Source organism: Labrus mixtus, chromosome 17 (genome assembly GCF_963584025.1).
Source record: "Labrus mixtus chromosome 17, fLabMix1.1, whole genome shotgun sequence".
Classification (NCBI taxonomy): Eukaryota; Metazoa; Chordata; class Actinopteri; order Labriformes; family Labridae; genus Labrus; species Labrus mixtus.
Window position 1 is genome coordinate 10,833,497 of NC_083628.1, and position 17,527 is coordinate 10,851,023.

Consider the following 17,527-nt stretch of genomic DNA (forward strand, 5'->3'; position numbering starts at 1 on the left):
CATGAAAATGTTGGTCAACATTTTTTACGACAGGTCCGGGGTCAACATTTTTTCATGAAAATGTTGGTCAACATTTTTTCATGAAAATGTTGGTCAACATTTTTTACGACAGGTCCGGGGTCAACATTTTTTCATGAAAATGTTGGTCAACATTTTTTCATGTAAATTTACGACATTTTTTCATGAAAATTTTCGACAGGTCCGGGGTCAACATTTTTTCATCAAAATGTTGGTCAACATTTTTTCATGAAAATTTTCGACAGGTCCGGGGTCAACATTTTTTCATGAAAATTTACGACAGGTCCGGGGTCAACATTTTTTCATGAAAATGTTGGTCAACAATTTTTACGACAGGTCCAGGGTCAACATTTTTTCATGAAAATTTACGACAGGTCCGGGGTCAACATTTTTTCATGAAAATGTTGGTCAACATTTTTTCATGAAAATTTACGATAGGTCCGGGGTCAACATTTTTTCCATGAAAATTTACGACAGGTCCGGGGTCAACATTTTTTCATGAAAATGTTGGTCAACATTTTTTACGACAGGTCCGGGGTCAACATTTTTTCATGAAAATTTTCAACAGGTCCGGGGTCAACATTTTTTCCATGAAAATTTACGACAGGTCCGGGGTCAACATTTTTTCATGAAAATGTTGGTCAACATTTTTTCATGAAAATTTACGACAGGTCAACATTTTTTCATGAAAATTTATGACAGGTCAACATTTTTTACGACAGGTCCGGGGTCAACATTTTTTCATGAAAATGTTGGTCAACATTTTTTCCATGAAAATTTACGACAGGTCCGGGGTCAACATTTTTTCATGAAAATTTACGATAGGTCCGGGGTCAACATTTTTTCATGAAAATGTTGGTCAACATTTTTTCATGTAAATTTACGACATTTTTTCATGAAAATTTTCGACAGGTCCGGGGTCAACATTTTTTCATGAAAATGTTGGTAAACATTTTTTCATGAAAATTTTCGACAGGTCCGGGGTCAACATTTTTTCATGAAAATGTTGGTCAACAATTTTTACGACAGGTCCGAGGTCAACATTTTTTCATGAAAATTTTCGATAGGTCCGGGGTCAACATTTTTTCATGAAAATGTTGGTCAATATTTTTTACGACAGGTCCGGGGTCAACATTTTTTCATGTAAATGTTGGTCAACATTTTTTCCATGAAAATTTTCGACAGGTCCGGGGTCAACATTTTTTCATGAAAATGTTGGTCAACAGTTTTTCATGAAATGTTGGTCAACATTTTTTACGACAGGTCCGGGGTCAACATTTTTTCATGAAATGTTGGTCAACATTTTTTCATGAAAATGTTGGTCAACATTTTTTACGACAGGTCCGGGGTCAACATTTTTTCATGAAAATGCTGGTCAACATTTTTTCCATGAAAATTTACGACAGGTCCGGGGTCAACATTTTGTCATGAAAATGTTGGTCAACATTTTTTCATGTAAATTTACGACATTTTTTCATGAAAATTTACGAGAGGTCCGGGGTCAACATTTTTTCATGAAAATGTTGGTCAACAATTTTTACGACAGGTCCGGGGTCAACATTTTTTCATGAAAATGTTGGTCAACATTTTTTCATGAAAATTTTCGACAGGTCCGGGGTCAACATTTTGTCATGAAAATGTTGGTCAACAATTTTTACGACAGGTCCGAGGTCAACATTTTTTCATGTAAATGTTGGTCAACATTTTTTCCATGAAAATTTTCGACAGGTCCGGGGTCAACATTTTTTCATGAAAATGTTGGTCAACATTTTTTCATGAAATGTTGGTCAACATTTTTTCATGAAAATGTTGGTCAACATTTTTTCCATGAAAAATTTACGACAGGTCCGGGGTCAACATTTTTTCATGAAAATGTTGGTCAACATTTTTTCATGAAAATGTTGGTCAACATTTTTTCCATGAAAAATTTACGACAGGTCCGGGGTCAACATTTTTTCATGAAAATGTTGGTCAACACTTTTTCATGAAAATTTACGACAGGTCCGGGGTCAAAATTTTTTCATGAAAATGTTGGTCAACATTTTTTCATGAAAGTTTTCGACAGGTCCGGGGTCAACATTTTTTCATGAAAATGTTGGTCAACATTTTTTCATGAAAATTTTCGACAGGTCCGGGGTCAACATTTTTTCATGAAAATGTTGGTCAACATTTTTTCATGAAAATTTTCGACAGGTCCGGGGTCAACATTTTTTTATGAAAATTTTCGACATGTCCGAGGTCAACATTTTTTCATGAAAATGTTGGTCAACATTTTTTCATGAAAATGTTGGTCAACATTTTCTCATGAAAATTTACGACAGGTCCGGGGTCAACATTTTATCATGAAAATGTATGACAGGTCCGGGGTCAACATTTTTTCATGAAAATGTTGGTCAACATTTTTTCATGAAAATTTTCGACAGGTCCGGGGTCAACATTTTTTCATGAAAATGTTGGTCAACATTTTTTCATGAAAATGTTGGTCAACATTTTTTCATGAAATGTTGGTCAACATTTTTTCATGAAAATGTTGGTCAACATTTTTTCATGAAAATGTTGGTCAACATTTTTTACGACAGGTCCGGGGTCAACATTTTTTCATGAAAATGTTGGTCAACATTTTTTCATGAAAATGTTGGTCAACATTTTTTACGACAGGTCCGGGGTCAACATTTTTTCATGAAAATGTTGGTCAACATTTTTTCATGAAAATGTTGGTCAACATTTTTTCATGAAAATTTTCGACAGGTCCGGGGTCAACATTTTTTCATGAAAATGTTGGTCAACATTTTTTCATGAAAATGTTGGTCAACATTTTTTCATGAAATGTTGGTCAACATTTTTTCATGAAAATGTTGGTCAACATTTTTTACGACAGGTCCGGGGTCAACATTTTTTCATGAAAATGTTGGTCAACATTTTTTCATGAAAATGTTGGTCAACATTTTTTACGACAGGTCCGGGGTCAACATTTTTTCATGAAAATGTTGGTCAACATTTTTTCATGAAAATGTTGGTCAACATTTTTTCATGAAATGTTGGTCAACATTTTTTCATGAAAATGTTGGTCAACATTTTTTACGACAGGTCCGGGGTCAACATTTTTTCATGAAAATGTTGGTCAACATTTTTTCATGAAAATGTTGGTCAACATTTTTTACGACAGGTCCGGGGTCAACATTTTTTCATGAAAATGTTGGTCAACATTTTTTCATGAAAATGTTGGTCAACACTTTTTTACGACAGGTCCGGGGTCAACATTTTTTCATGAAAATGTTGGTCAACATTTTTTCATGAAAATGTTGGTCAACATTTTTTCATGAAAATGTTGGTCAACATTTTTTACGACAGGTCCGGGGTCAACATTTTTTCATGAAATGTTGGTCAACATTTTTTCATGAAAATGTTGGTCAACATTTTTTCATGAAAATGTTGGTCAACATTTTTTCATGAAAATGTTGGTCAACATTTTCTCATGAAAATTTACGACAGGTCCGGGGTCAACATTTTTTCATGAAAATGTTGGTCAACAATTTTCATGAAAATGTTGGTCAACATTTTTTCATGAAAATTTTCGACAGGTCCGGGGTCAACATTTTTTCATGAAATGTTGGTCAACATTTTTTCATGAAAATGTTGGTCAACATTTTTTCATGTAAATTTACGATAGGTCCGGGGTCAACATTTTTTCATGAAAATGTTGGTCAACATTTTTTCATGAAAATGTTGGTCAACATTTTTTCATGAAAATGTTGGTCAACATTTTTTCATGAAAATTTTCGACAGGTCCGGGGTCAACATTTTTTCATGAAAATGTTGGTCAACATTTTTTCATGTAAATTTACGACATATTTTCATGAAAATTTACGACAGGTCCGGGGTCAACATTTTTTCATGAAAATGTTGGTCAACATTTTTTACGACAGGTCCGGGGTCAACATTTTTTCATGAAATGTTGGTCAACATTTTTTCATGAAAATGTTGGTCAACATTTTTTCATGAAAATGTTGGTCAACATTTTTTCATGAAAATTTTCGACAGGTCCGGGGTCAACATTTTTTCATGAAAATGTTGGTCAACATTTTTTCATGAAAATGTTGGTCAACATTTTTTCATGAAATGTTGGTCAACATTTTTTCATGAAAATGTTGGTCAACATTTTTTACGACAGGTCCGGGGTCAACATTTTTTCATGAAAATGTTGGTCAACATTTTTTCATGAAAATGTTGGTCAACATTTTTTACGACAGGTCCGGGGTCAACATTTTTTCATGAAATGTTGGTCAACATTATATCATGAAAATGTTGGTCAACATTTTTTCATGAAAATTTTCGACAGGTCCGGGGTCAACATTTTTTCATGAAATGTTGGTCAACATTTTTTCATGAAAATGTTGGTCAACATTTTTTACGACAGGTCCGGGGTCAACATTTTTTCATGAAAATGTTGGTCAACATTTTTTCATGAAAATGTTGGTCAACACTTTTTTACGACAGGTCCGGGGTCAACATTTTTTCATGAAAATGTTGGTCAACATTTTTTCATGAAAATGTTGGTCAACATTTTTTACAACAGGTCCGGGGTCAACATTTTTTCATGAAATGTTGGTCAACATTTTTTCATGAAAATGTTGGTCAACATTTTTTCATGAAAATGTTGGTCAACATTTTTTCATGAAAATGTTGGTCAACATTTTTTCATGAATATTTTCGACATGTCCGAGGTCAACATTTTTTCATGAAAATTTTCGACAGGTCCGGGGTCAACATTTTTTCATGAAAATGTTGGTTAACATTTTATCATGACAATTTACGACAGGTCTGGGGTCAACATTTTTTCATGAAAATGTTGGTCAACATTTTTTCCTGAAAATTTACCAGAGGTTCGGGGTCAACATTTTTTCATGAAAATTTTCGACAGGTTCGAGGTCAACATTTTTTCAAGAAAAGTTTCGACAGGTCCGGGGTCAACATTTTATCATGAAAATGTTGGTCAACATTTTTTCATGAAAATGTTGGTCAACATTTTTTCATGAAAATTTTCAACAGGTCCGGGGTCAACATTTTTTCATGAAAATTTTCGACAGGTCTGGGGTCAACATTTTTTCTTGAAAATGTTGGTCAACATTTTTTCCAAGAAAATTTTCGACATGTCCGGGGTCAACATGCGCACAAGGCTCATTGAATCTATGGCAAGGGATGTAGACTGGTTTGATCCAGATAACTCAAACTGCTGCATCAATGATTACCTCGGAGCGATTAACCTGTGTCTCAGTGATGTACCTGATGCATCCACAAGAGAAAAACTCAAGCTGATCTAGAAGACAACTTCCAAGAGTGTCCATAATTTCACGACTACCCTTCAGATCAGATACCAGTACTCTGCACTCTGCAATGCTTTGCGCCAGGAATACTCCACCTACATTGACCCTGCATGTGCCCTTCTTAGTGCTTTCAGTGTCTTGCACCAGAAGCACGAGGCCCCCAAAGATTATTGCTGGCGCCTAAGATCTGCATATTTCCAGGGACGTAAGGCTCCAGGTTTGGAAGAGAACCAAACTTTCAAGTCCATCTTCATGCACAGTCTGCATGGCTGCGTGCTGGCCGATGTCGCCATGCATAGTCGTACACATCAGCTTAGTATGAAAGAGATCAAGAAATTCGCACAGGCAGTTTGGCAGACACGCTTGTTGCAGTCACGTAACACGTGAAGGCAACAAGTTGCCTCGTGCTAGCCTCGTGCTAGGAATAAGTATCACTGACTTGATATCAAGTTTATTTGACTAGAACATTTAATTTCTTTGGAATAATCACACATGTATCTCAACTTATCTTTTTAAGTTCAGTTAACTTAAAATTTGCCCAGACATTAACTTTTTAAAGTTATAACAGCTAGTTGTTTTTTTTATTTTTACATTGTACCCTACAAACGTTTAATTTGTTTTCCGCTGAACTATTATTGAAGTCATAGCCTCCTGAAAACACACATTTTCTGTTAAGGCACTGTTCAGAATCACTACATTGTGTAGTAGCTTAGTCTGCAGCTCACTCTGCTGGACGTTACAGAAACAAACATGAAAAGAAAATGGCTTCAGCACAGGCTCTAGATCAAGAAATTGCCAGTAGTTTTTTTTAACTTACAAGGAACATGGGGGCATAGACAAAAAACAGGGTCAGTATAATGACAAACAAAGGGAGCTTTAATTTTAGTTGTCTTAAAGAAAAAAGAAACATAAAAGTGTTTTAAATAAAGCGGGAAAACGTTCACTGTATTTACATGCTATTTTTGATACGAGTAAAGATAATTCAACATATCACATCTTACTTGCCCGCTAGCTGTTCCCAAAATAAAGTTGAAATTTCTTAAAATGTTAAAATATTACATTTTAAACCCGGGAGTAAAGCTTGAAACACTCTCAGCTTTGACTTACTGCCAGAATGTAATCACGCATGCTAACATGAACATATCTACATAATAAAAGTTGCACAATCATAGATTAAATGTGTGAAGCCCTGGTGTCCAAATTAATAAGAGCAATGTGTAAATCAGTAGTTACGGTTTATAACCCCTGTCCATTGATAGTCCGTGCCTCTTGATTTTGCAATCTGTGGGCACAGTTTCATAAACAATGGAGATGGTTTTGTTAACCGTAGTTGGGCTGTGTAAACTGCGGGCACATGTCTTTAACATGATTCTTTCTTCAGTGTACAAGGAATAGTTTTACTTAATTGTTCTTTGATTAAGGAGACTTATAACACAACATGTCTGGGTTTTATTTGGATATGCTACTGTTGGATAATGTAGACATTTGTCAAGCTTACTTGTAACCTAGCTCTAACATTGTGCTGTTTTGGTCTTAGGTCACTGCTGTGATACACATTGATAATACATGTGTAGGTATATGTGTATGTGGGTACAATATACTGTTTATTATTTTATTCTCATTACAGTAATGCATGTTTAATCCAACTACTGTATTACCCCATCTTTTCTTTTATCTTATCTAAGATATGAGTAAGAAGGTAAATCCATTAATCACATAATAACTGTCCAAATACTGATTGGCGGTGAGGTGAGAGATGATCAAAGGTAACAGCTCGAGTGTAAACCTGCAACAACCTGAAACGTCATCATACTGGTTGATGATTAATGGTTGAAGGGCCAAAGTTTAAATGCTGAGAACATATAACTGGGAGAAAATGAGGACAGGTCCAGAGAAAAACCTGTCAAGATGGAAAGATTGACCACAGTCTTATTTGTCGCTCTGGTTTTATTTATCTGCAGGACATCAGGTAAGTTTACAAAGACTTCTAAACTGAAAAAAAGAAATGTTGATTTAGGTTGTGTTTGCTTTCTTACTCCATGAGTAAATCAACACTATTTCTGTGTAAACATTGGATACTCTTTGATATAGAATAGAGCAGTAGCGTCAACATTTCTTTTTTTAACAGGACTGTCATGTGAAATTGGATGTGGGGAAACATTTCCCGAATGCTCATGTTCCTCAACATGCACGTCTCTGGGAACCTGCTGTACCGACTATAAAGAGTACTGTGTGGATATCCTTCCATACTCTGGGTCCATTCTGGGTGGGACTGATTTTATGCTACTGGAAGCAAGTTTCAATAAGACTTCCCACATTGTGTGCAGGTAAGAATTGTATTTTTTTATTTTTTATTGACATTTTCTAGTAATACCTTACCTTGCCTTACATCTTTGGTTTCCTTGATCTTCCTTCGACCTGCTGACACTCCACTGAGAAACGCATCTAAGACAATAATGACATGCAGTTAAAGAAAAGAGAAAAAAACCTTCAGTAGAAAATATAGTACAAACACTTGCTGACTACTGTTTATATTGGCAGGTTCAACAGTAATACAGACACTGTGGGTTATGTGGAAGAAAGTGGTAGAGGCCATTGTATCTCCCCATTGTTATTCGAGACTGGATGGGTTCCTTTTCAAGTCTCCTCTGATAACGGCACCACATTCAGCAGAGACGGATCCTGGCTCTCAGGTACGATAAATTCTATAGTCCTTTTAACATAGTTTTTCTGTATTTGGTTTTGAATGAGGTGAAAGATTAATTGATTTGATCTTTTTATGTTGCTACAGTTCATACTGGGAAGTTAGATGCTAAGTTTAAGGCGATTCTGGTCAACTCTACAAAATGGCAGTACTATGGTACTCCTGATGTTGGAGGCGTTCTGGAGATGACGTGGAATACCTCGTTGGTCAGAGCCGAGAGGGTGAACATAGAGCTGTGGGGGTACAGAGAGACAGGTGAGTACCCAGAGATGACATGACATCTCCCCACAAGTGAACCCAAAAGATTTCAAGCTCCCCCTCCTGATTGCCTACAGTATAGGTCATAAGTCCCTCCTCCTCCATGTTAACAGATGGGACATGGGTCAAATTATCAAATTAAAATACACATCAATGAAAATATTCTCAAACCTTGTTTCACCCGTCGCAAAGGGTATTTTGGCTTTACTTTTGTACAATGGAAGGTGGTGGAGACTAGTTGTCCCTCTTTGTGTATAATGTGTAAAATGTTGTTTTTTTTATTATAGGAAAAGCTTATACAGACACCTGGCAGGGTGAGTGGGCATATCTGTACTCACTTGCTAAGAATCACACCAACAATGGCTCCTTTAGCTTTCTGCCCAAACCAGCAGAAAATGGCTTTTCAAGTTGGGAGCTAGGTTCTGTACGTGTCAGCCCCAGCTGCTACAAGGATGGCATGTGGTATGTACCAACACTAGCAACATTATAGAGATTTGTAATACAAATGATTATTCTTGCTAATCAATAAAGGATTCACACTGATCAAATATCCTTTAAAGATAATTATGTTAAAGGTTTGTTTAAAAAAAAGATAATTTATATTAGAAATTGTAGTAGAAAGTACACAATTACTGAACACAAAATAACAGTTAAATTGTTTTTGTTATAGGAATGTACAGGCTGCATGGACCGAGGATCACGCTCTGGCCTGGCATCTGGAGGAGAAGTTCAGGCAGAACTCGACAGTTTGGGCTTCAGATAAATGTTTAGCATGGGACAAACTGGAAGATCAGCTGCCTAACTTCCTCAATGACATCATCGACTGCCCCTGCACTCTGGCTCAAGCCAGAGCCGACACAGGGAGGTTTCATGTAAGTGTTGATAACACTTGTGCACATTAAAGCAAATTAAACAAAGGAAGGAACTAATACACTGATAACTAGAGATGCAGCTTAAACAATCTTGACTCTCTTTAAACATTAATTCATTAACTGTAATTAAGAAGATAAACTCAAGAGAAATTGCATCAGAGTTTAGGAATGTGTCTACAATCAACATAATGACTTTATGTGTCTGTTTATGGTGATCTTAAGTGGCCACAGCCCTCCGCTAATGCTCCCTGATGGTCAGCTAAGAGTCAAGCGGTCTCAAAGTATTATAGTATTTGCAATCACACATTTCTATTGCAAGCCGAACAAATACTTGCATCAGTAGTTTTGCCATTACATGTACATTTTCTCAACTGCTCAACAAATCTGTTTAAAAACTTCACAAATTGTTTTTGGTTTTGACACATGTAACAAAGTTTATATATCACTTTTAGTGTGCTGAAAAGAAGTCATTAGAATTAGCTAGCTTCAAATCTTTTTTTTTTTTTGCATCATTTCAAAAAGAGGGAGTCACTGTATAATCAGAAGCTATAAAAGTTATAATTATCTAGTTTACAACAGCTTGTAGTATTCCAATAAAACCAGCACCTGGATTATGAACAACCATTGTGAAACGCCCGTTTAGCTGCCTGCTCACACACTGTGTCTCTCTATGCAGACTGATTACGGCTGTGATATAGAGAAAGGGAGTGTATGCACCTACCATCCTGGCACCGTTCATTGTGTGAGGGCCATACAAGCCAGGTGAGTCTTGTCCTCTTTGACCTCAGGGTTGGGTGAAAGTGTCATAATCACATTTTAACAAATGCATTTTTCATAGCATTCATAGTATTGGTCAAACATATTAGGAAGGGTAATGTTGTTTTTTTCAGCTTTTTTATTTTACATGTACCAGCTGTTGTTCTTCATTGTGCTTTTCTTACTGTTGTAGCATTTGCAAAAAAAAGGTTTGCACTTAAAAGTTTGCATTAGTCCAAAAACTTAAACTTAAAGCGTAATATATCATTTTTAACTGTCTTAGGAGGAGTATCAAGCCCCATAACTGTGAGCTATCATAGGATAGAGACTGACTGTTTCCTGAAAAGGTTCAATATATACATTTTTTATATTGTTAATGGAAAATACCAATTGAGACAAATATCATTTGGCCATCTTTTGGCATATCTATTCCCTACTGTGCTTTTATCTATATCGTAAAGATGGGCCCACACTACCTCACCCTGACAATAAGTAGTAGCCAAACCCTCCGGAGATACAGCAGTAACATCTGTTTTACTCCCACGTTCCAGATAAGAACAAGGTGTCAGCTTAACAACCTTTACCCCTTTTGTTCTCAATTTAATATTGGTACATTAAAGGGTTAAACTCTGTAAAAACTCACTTACTATGACATCATTGTGGTCATCACATTTTTTTGTGAACGATATATGTTTTCAAGTTGTCTCAAGATATGTGCATGATATTGCAGCTTACAAGTCTGTGATGTAATCAGAATAAATGAATCTATATTGTTTTATTTTCATCGTAGAAACCTGATAGTAACTATTAATGAAATAACTTCTGCTTCAGGACACGTCACCCTCTATGTCATTATCTCAGTCATTTGATTTGATTGATATGCCTCCATAAAACTGCACCACCTCTTAAAGTGAATGCTCTTGTAATTGTGGCAACTGGAAACCCACATCTGTGCAACTAAAATATAAAAGATATAGGTAACACATGTGATTGAAATGTATAAAAATTTTGAGTTCAAGCTCCTGTGAGGAACTTCTGGTTTGGGTCACATTTGGTGCCCCCTGTGGACAAAGTAATATGTTTGCTGTTTGCTTGCTTTTGACCTGTATATATGTGTAAAAATATCAGCCTGCTCTCTTTTAACAGTCTATCGTATCAATGATTGTGATAGAAACATGTGTTTTTAAATGCTTATCCTTCAGTGTACAGACAATGCACTTGTCTGACACCTACCCTGCAGCATTGTTTACAGACATGTAAAAATGACTTAAAAGAAAAAGAATTATGAAGCTTATTAATGATGGTGTTGTTTGCTTTTGTATGTCATAAAGAGGCATCATTGGAAATGTACTTTTGTTTCCTAACCAGCTAAAACTTGCATTACTATTATTGAAAAACCTATGTTGGCTGTAGAAGTGTTCAAGCTAATTGCCAGTGTTTTTATTTATTTATTAACAGCCCCACATATGCATCAGGACAGCAGTGCTGCTATGACAGCACTGGCGCTCAGGTCCTCACATCAGACTCGATTGGGGGCAGCACTCCAGACCGAGCACACGATTGGGGATCTCCTCCATTCAAGAAGCCACCTCGAGTTCCTGGTCAGTCCCACTGGGTGTACGATGTGCTCAGCTTCTACTACTGCTGCCTCTGGTCCGACAACTGCTACTACTACTTCAAACACCGGCCGTCCAGTGACTGCAGGCACTACAGGGCGCCCAGGTCAGGTGAGGAATTCACAAATTCAAGGTTTATGTTTTTAAATGATTAGAATTTGTGTCATGTCCTAATTTTTGTGTTTTAATACCAGCTGTGGTGTTTGGAGATCCCCACTTCATAACATTCAACGGTGTCAGCTACTCCTTCAATGGCAAAGGGGAGTACACTTTGGTGTCCTCAGAGAAGAAACGTCTGACAATCCAAGGCAGAACAGAGCCAGTGAATGGTGAGTTACTGTACTTGAAGAATTTGTTGTTTGTTCTACCATAAAGGGTGTGTCCACAGGTTGTCTGGGGTGGCAAGAAAATCTGAAATGTTGTTTGCCAACAATGCTATCTCCGCTATAAGGCGGGACTTATTTGCTTGTGTTGCAACAGGCAGCTAATAGCTTTTGTGGCTTTTTGATAAAGAAATGTTTCTTTTTGCTGATGCTTTTACTTTAGGAGGTTTTTTAAGAATTGAGCATGAATGTTTTTTTGATGTTATATTTTGAATAATAGAAACATTCATGTGATTATTTGAGGCAGAAAATGGTTTCAAATAAAATGAGTTTGTGCAAACAAACCCAGCCAATTTGGGACACCTTAGTCATAAAGACTGGACACGCCCCTGAACAACAATAGAAATACATATGACAACTTTTTTTCTTTTAATACACACTGCTAACCTGCTAAACTGGCTGTTTCCCATGACACTGGTCTGCTTCTCTCACTGTCAGGAACCCTTATAAAAGCAACAAAGTTGACATCTGTGGCCATGCAAGAAGCAGACTCTGATGTGATTGAGGTGCGGCTGGTCACGGGTCACAAAGGCCTGGAAGTGTTGCAGAATCAGAAAACCCTCCCGTTTACTGAGCAGAGCTGGATGGACCTGCATGGTGAGACCGTCATTCTCTTCACTGCTTTAAATAAAAATGTAGAAAAATCGTTTTCATTCTACTTCACCCATCTAATAGTTATAACAAGAATGCCGATTTGTGACTTTATAATTTTCCTTTGAAATTGTGACTCACCCAAGAGATGTAAAGAAGTGAAAAACAGTTTCAGGATATGATATGTTATATCAGTTGAATGACAGTTATGACCGGATAACCAGATATCTGAGTGATTTATGAGAGCAGTGTGACTGTACTGCCCTAAAGGCATACATTTTTTTCCTAACCATCATAACAATAAGGGACCGTACAGAAATGATTCAAAAGGGACAGTGGTGAATCTTGTATTTAGTTCAAGAAAAAGATGTCACTTTGTTAGGTGCATTGATAATTTGACGGGTTATTATTACAGAGTCAGCGTTCCTGTTAAGACTAAAAACCATAAAATATAAAAAACTACATTTTCTGTTTTATGAATCTCAATTAATGTAATCGCAATTAATAACGTATTCCCAGGTGTCTAATGATTTTTCTAATTAAGTATTTGATTATTTTTAGCAAATCTCATGTTGGGTGGCTGAAACAAAATTTAATGAAGCTGATTAAGAATGAAAAAAATTCTCAAAGTAAGCTGTCATCTTGATAAAAATACCAGAACTTATTTTGTTCTAATATCTCTTTTTAGGTGTGTTTGTCTTTTCCCCCGCCTCGACAAATGTGACTGTGATGTTTCCCTCTGGAGCTGGGGTGGAAGTGCGACTGAGAGAGGGAACCATGACCACCACTGTGCTCCTGCCCGAGGAGTTCAGAAACTCCACTGTAGGATTGTTGGGACGGATGAACAACGACCCTAAGGATGACCTCGCACTCAGCAACGGGCAGCTTGTGCGGAACCACAGCAATCCTGAGGAGCTGTTCAGCTTCGGAGCAAGCTGTAAGATAGATTTCATAAAGTAGAATACTGTTGTGTTTGTGTCTGTGGTGAACCTACTGTGAGGTACTTACTAATTATATGAGCTGTATCATTTACCAAACAAGCAATACCTTCAGTTAATGTAGTGAAATAGGCATCAAGTTTGGCAACGTATACAACAGCTGTGTACTGAAACTACAGTTTAACAGAAATTAATTCTTTCAACAAAACATGACTCATCAAAAACAACAAATGCATGTTTTTTCAGTGAGCTTGAAGAATAAGTTATTATTGAATTAAGTTAAACAACTATTGTAAATGTTTTACTGACTTGCAGAATGGTCTTATTACCTGAGTTGAGAAGCCATGCTTCTAACTGTGCAGTGTGTTCAGAAGCTGGAAGTCGTAATGTAGAAAGAATGTGCTTGCTACATAAAAGGTGTCATGTTTTTTTCTTTTGTTTCAAATCTGTATTCCATACATCAATTCCAAAATAGTTTTTGCAGTCAATGCAAAATGTAGTCAAGAAAATATAAAAGGGGGGGCATCATTTCATTGACATACTTCTATCTGTTTTGGGGCATATCCCCTTCATGTTACTCTTCCGTGGGGGGATAAACATACTTCTTGGAGACAATGGTTTGAGCTGATAGCTGTGTTTCTTTCTTGTTTTATCTTACAGGGGCTGTCTTCAACAAGTCTGCTTTGTTCACTTATGACTCTGAATATCTTTTGGAACAATACCGCTCTGGTCCTAGACATGACCTGAGTTTTCTTCCAGTGTTTTCTGTCCCTGAGAACCCAGATGATCCTTTAGCCAATCAGGCATCAGAGATCTGCTCTGGAGAGGGCTCACAGTTCTGCAGGTATGACAAGAACAACTTGTGTCTACTTTTAAACTTAATAATAATAATTTATGAAACATATCAGTTTAAAACAGTCAGTCATACATTTAATTTAGTTTATTTACCATTAGCAGTACTGTTTTTCCCTTGAAATAAATTTGAATACTTTTTTTCTGTTGGAGCCTGTGTTGAAACTGGGCTTCAATTTAATTTAAAAAGGAAATGTTGTAAGAGCCTGACCCTTTATTCAAAATCTTCTTTGAATGCAAATTATTCACATTGTATGGTATATAACTGATTCTGCTGAATTTGCTTATTTTTATGATCTGGTTTTAAGGTACGATATCCTGGTTGGCCGTAGTCCAAGCATGGGAAATGCTACCAGAGTATCTTTCCAAAGTCACATTTCTCTAGTTCAGGATCTAAAGCAAGGTGAGTCTATAAAAAAAAGTATCTGCAGCACTCATGTATAATATTTTCCTTGGGTTCACAATGTTAATGTTTGTTATCCCATGCAGTTATTTCCTGTGGATGGCTGAGGCCACCAGATAATGGTAAGAAGGAGGGGACCACATACTTAGAAGGAGCGAAGGTGCAGTTTTCCTGTGATGACGGCTACACTCTCAAAGGATCCGCAGAGCGCGTGTGCCTGAGGAGCGGCTTATGGTCTGGAGCAGAGACAAGCTGCGTGATTCCCAGTATGAATAAAAAATTAAATACTTCTTTGTTCAACAATTCTGATCTTTACAAATCAGCAGTGGCAAATGTTGAGTGTTTGTATTTGAGCAGGTCTGTGTGGTTGTGTGTGTTTGTTTGTCTTTGAATGCAACCTTTGATCAATCAAATCAGCTGTTACAGTGCACAGAAATCAAAGCACTCTCTTTTTTCACTTAAATGGAAATTTTGAATTCATGTGTGCATTTGAATTTTCATGAAATTGGAAATTCAATCAAGAGAAAGAACACTTTCCTTGTGTTGTCCTTTATGTCCTATGGATAGAGAAAATACTTTCTTACAATGAATTTCTAACTTGATGACATATTGTGAAAATGTTAGTTAGTAATGTCAGGATGGCGTGAAGCTTTTCACATCATGCTCTTGGCATTTGTACATCCGTCCACTCTTTCTGCACATTTGTGCAGACATTGATGGTCTGTGCTACTGTATACAGGTGTGCATTTAAACTAAGAAACAGGTGAGTAATGAGTCCACTCCCCCCAGCCCTACAGATATAAGCCTCTTACAAAACAGCTGTCTTACAGTAGAAAAGTGAAATTAATTCAAATCCTTTTTAGGATTTTTAATGCCACTGACTTCCTGTTTTTATGCAGAGATTAAGCATTGAGCATTTCCACAGTTTATTTAGATTTAACAGCTCTCATCTTGTGCCCCATTGGGGGGAATCAAAATTCTTCAGTGACCAATCATACCATCAAACAGCTTGGAGGTTTACACTTCATCTCTTCATCTGTGTACAGTCACAGCATTTACCAATTCATAAACAAAGCTGAATGGGAAATACAGGTCAATTAATTAAGGGATTAAAATAATTTAAAATGTATCCTCTGGGGATAATGAACGTCTTTGACATATTTCGCAAGAGTACTGACCATAGCTGTCTCAATTTCATTCCAAAAATATTAGCCTCAGGAGGTTCAATAAGTGATAAGACTGATTTGCTGGCAGCAAACAATAATACTAACGTTCAGAGGCGACAAAGATTTATTTATTTTTATTGGAAAATTGAATCTAAATTCCAAAATTGTTTCCCCCTTTGTTGTGCTCTAGAACGAAGAGAAAAAAGACAAAAAGATAAAATAATAGTTAAGCAATACAAAGGAAATAAGCAAATACAGCAACAAAAAAATATGAAATAAATTAAATAGTAAGATTTATTCAATATGTGTCAATAATTGGAACAGTAAAAATAAAATTGCGTGAAATTGTCTGACAATTTTCCTCTTGAATCACAATTTTGTGTGTGCTACCCCTAAAGGGGAACCTTTGTTGTACGTCTCTCCCTGTCTGAATATATGCAGTGGACTAGGAAAGAACAAAAAAATGAAACCAAAATGTCTCTGCACCATCTGCTTTGTGTTAAAAGCAAAACATCTGTGTTATTTTTCAGGAAACATTGCAGGAATTGTAGCCGGTTCAGTCATTGGAGCTCTTGCACTGATTGCCATCATAGTAGCATTGGTACTCTACGCCAAGAAAAGGAATAGGTCAGTGTTTAAGCTTATCTTTTTTTTTTATTCCATGATTTGGAAAAATAAAATGGACAGATGTTATGTTGTATATTTCCTGCAAATGTATCAAAGTTAAGTTTTAGTCCTTTTGATTTATTTTTTTTGTTTTTCAGATAAACTAAAAGGTCTGTGGAAGCTGCGAAAACTGAATTCTAAATGAATCCCTAGTTTTATTTACATTTTGATTTCACTTACTAAATAAATGAAAAGATTGTCTTATGATGAGCACTTATTATTGCTTTTCAAATTCATTAAAAAAAAAGAAAAACTTAAAAATCAAGGCAGGTGAAGACACAAAACGATACGAAAGAGATGTTTACAAAAGTTCCTACACAGTTCAGAAGTAACTCCATCATCTCTTACATGGCAGAAAAGTCTTGTTGCATTGATGTTTATAAAGTTAACCGAAGTCACTTGGGATCACACCCACCAGGCCGGAATCACAAACATACACTCCTTTCAGTTAGCTAACACTAACAGACTTACGTCCTGTAAAAGGTGACTCCTCAATGATGCCACCTTGTTGCTGCTTAACACTCCACTATTATTCATGTCAAACAAATGTACTGAAGGAAAACTCAACTTTTTACATGAAATATTTGAAACAAAAAAGTGATAAAAACTGAACTCTGCACTGTGTTATGTCTGCATCTTGTCATCAGAAATCTATTGTTGCAATTTTTGTCATTAAAGTTTTTTCAAATACAGCATAATTGCAGCTTTATTTCCAGGTAATTATCTGGTTTGACTGTTCTCCATCTACACACAGAGTAACACATTTTATAAAACATACATATCTCAATGAGTTTCTTCTCTGCTGTGCGTAAGTAAACACATACAGCAGCACATGGTTGTTACACACTTTGTGACCAGCTCTTTGCCTCAATGCTTTACTAGGAGAACTGTTGTCCCATTATGTATCCGTTTAGTTCAATCAAAAACCTTTGACACAAGATATACATACCTGTAATACAATCATAATGTTTTTCATGTTT

The 17,527-nt window shown here is 36.3% G+C and overlaps 1 protein-coding gene across 1 annotated transcript; it reads left to right on the forward strand.

The window, feature by feature from the left end:
• The first annotated feature begins 7,175 nt into the window (after positions 1 to 7,175).
• LOC132992025 (sushi domain-containing protein 2-like) lies at positions 7,176 to 17,159 on the forward strand. Its single transcript, XM_061061107.1, has 16 exons — positions 7,176 to 7,311; positions 7,471 to 7,669; positions 7,884 to 8,035; positions 8,134 to 8,301; positions 8,592 to 8,766; positions 8,975 to 9,176; positions 9,853 to 9,938; positions 11,391 to 11,659; positions 11,743 to 11,877; positions 12,370 to 12,528; positions 13,211 to 13,459; positions 14,121 to 14,304; positions 14,621 to 14,715; positions 14,802 to 14,981; positions 16,412 to 16,508; positions 16,646 to 17,159. Exons 1-16 carry the CDS (start codon positions 7,251 to 7,253, stop codon positions 16,647 to 16,649), a joined length of 2,415 nt encoding a protein of 804 aa, XP_060917090.1. The 5' UTR covers positions 7,176 to 7,250; the 3' UTR covers positions 16,650 to 17,159.
• The last annotated feature ends 368 nt before the right edge of the window (positions 17,160 to 17,527 follow it).

Bases quoted from the DNA above. Each gene is read 5' to 3' on its own strand.
- LOC132992025 (XM_061061107.1), top strand. From the start codon at position 7,251: ATGGAAAGATTGACCACAGTCTTATTTGTCGCTCTGGTTTTATTTATC. The intron at 11,660-11,742 runs GTGAGGAATTCA...TTTTAATACCAG, and splicing joins CTACAGGGCGCCCAGGTCAG to CTGTGGTGTTTGGAGATCCC. The intron at 12,529-13,210 runs GTGAGACCGTCA...ATCTCTTTTTAG, and splicing joins GAGCTGGATGGACCTGCATG to GTGTGTTTGTCTTTTCCCCC.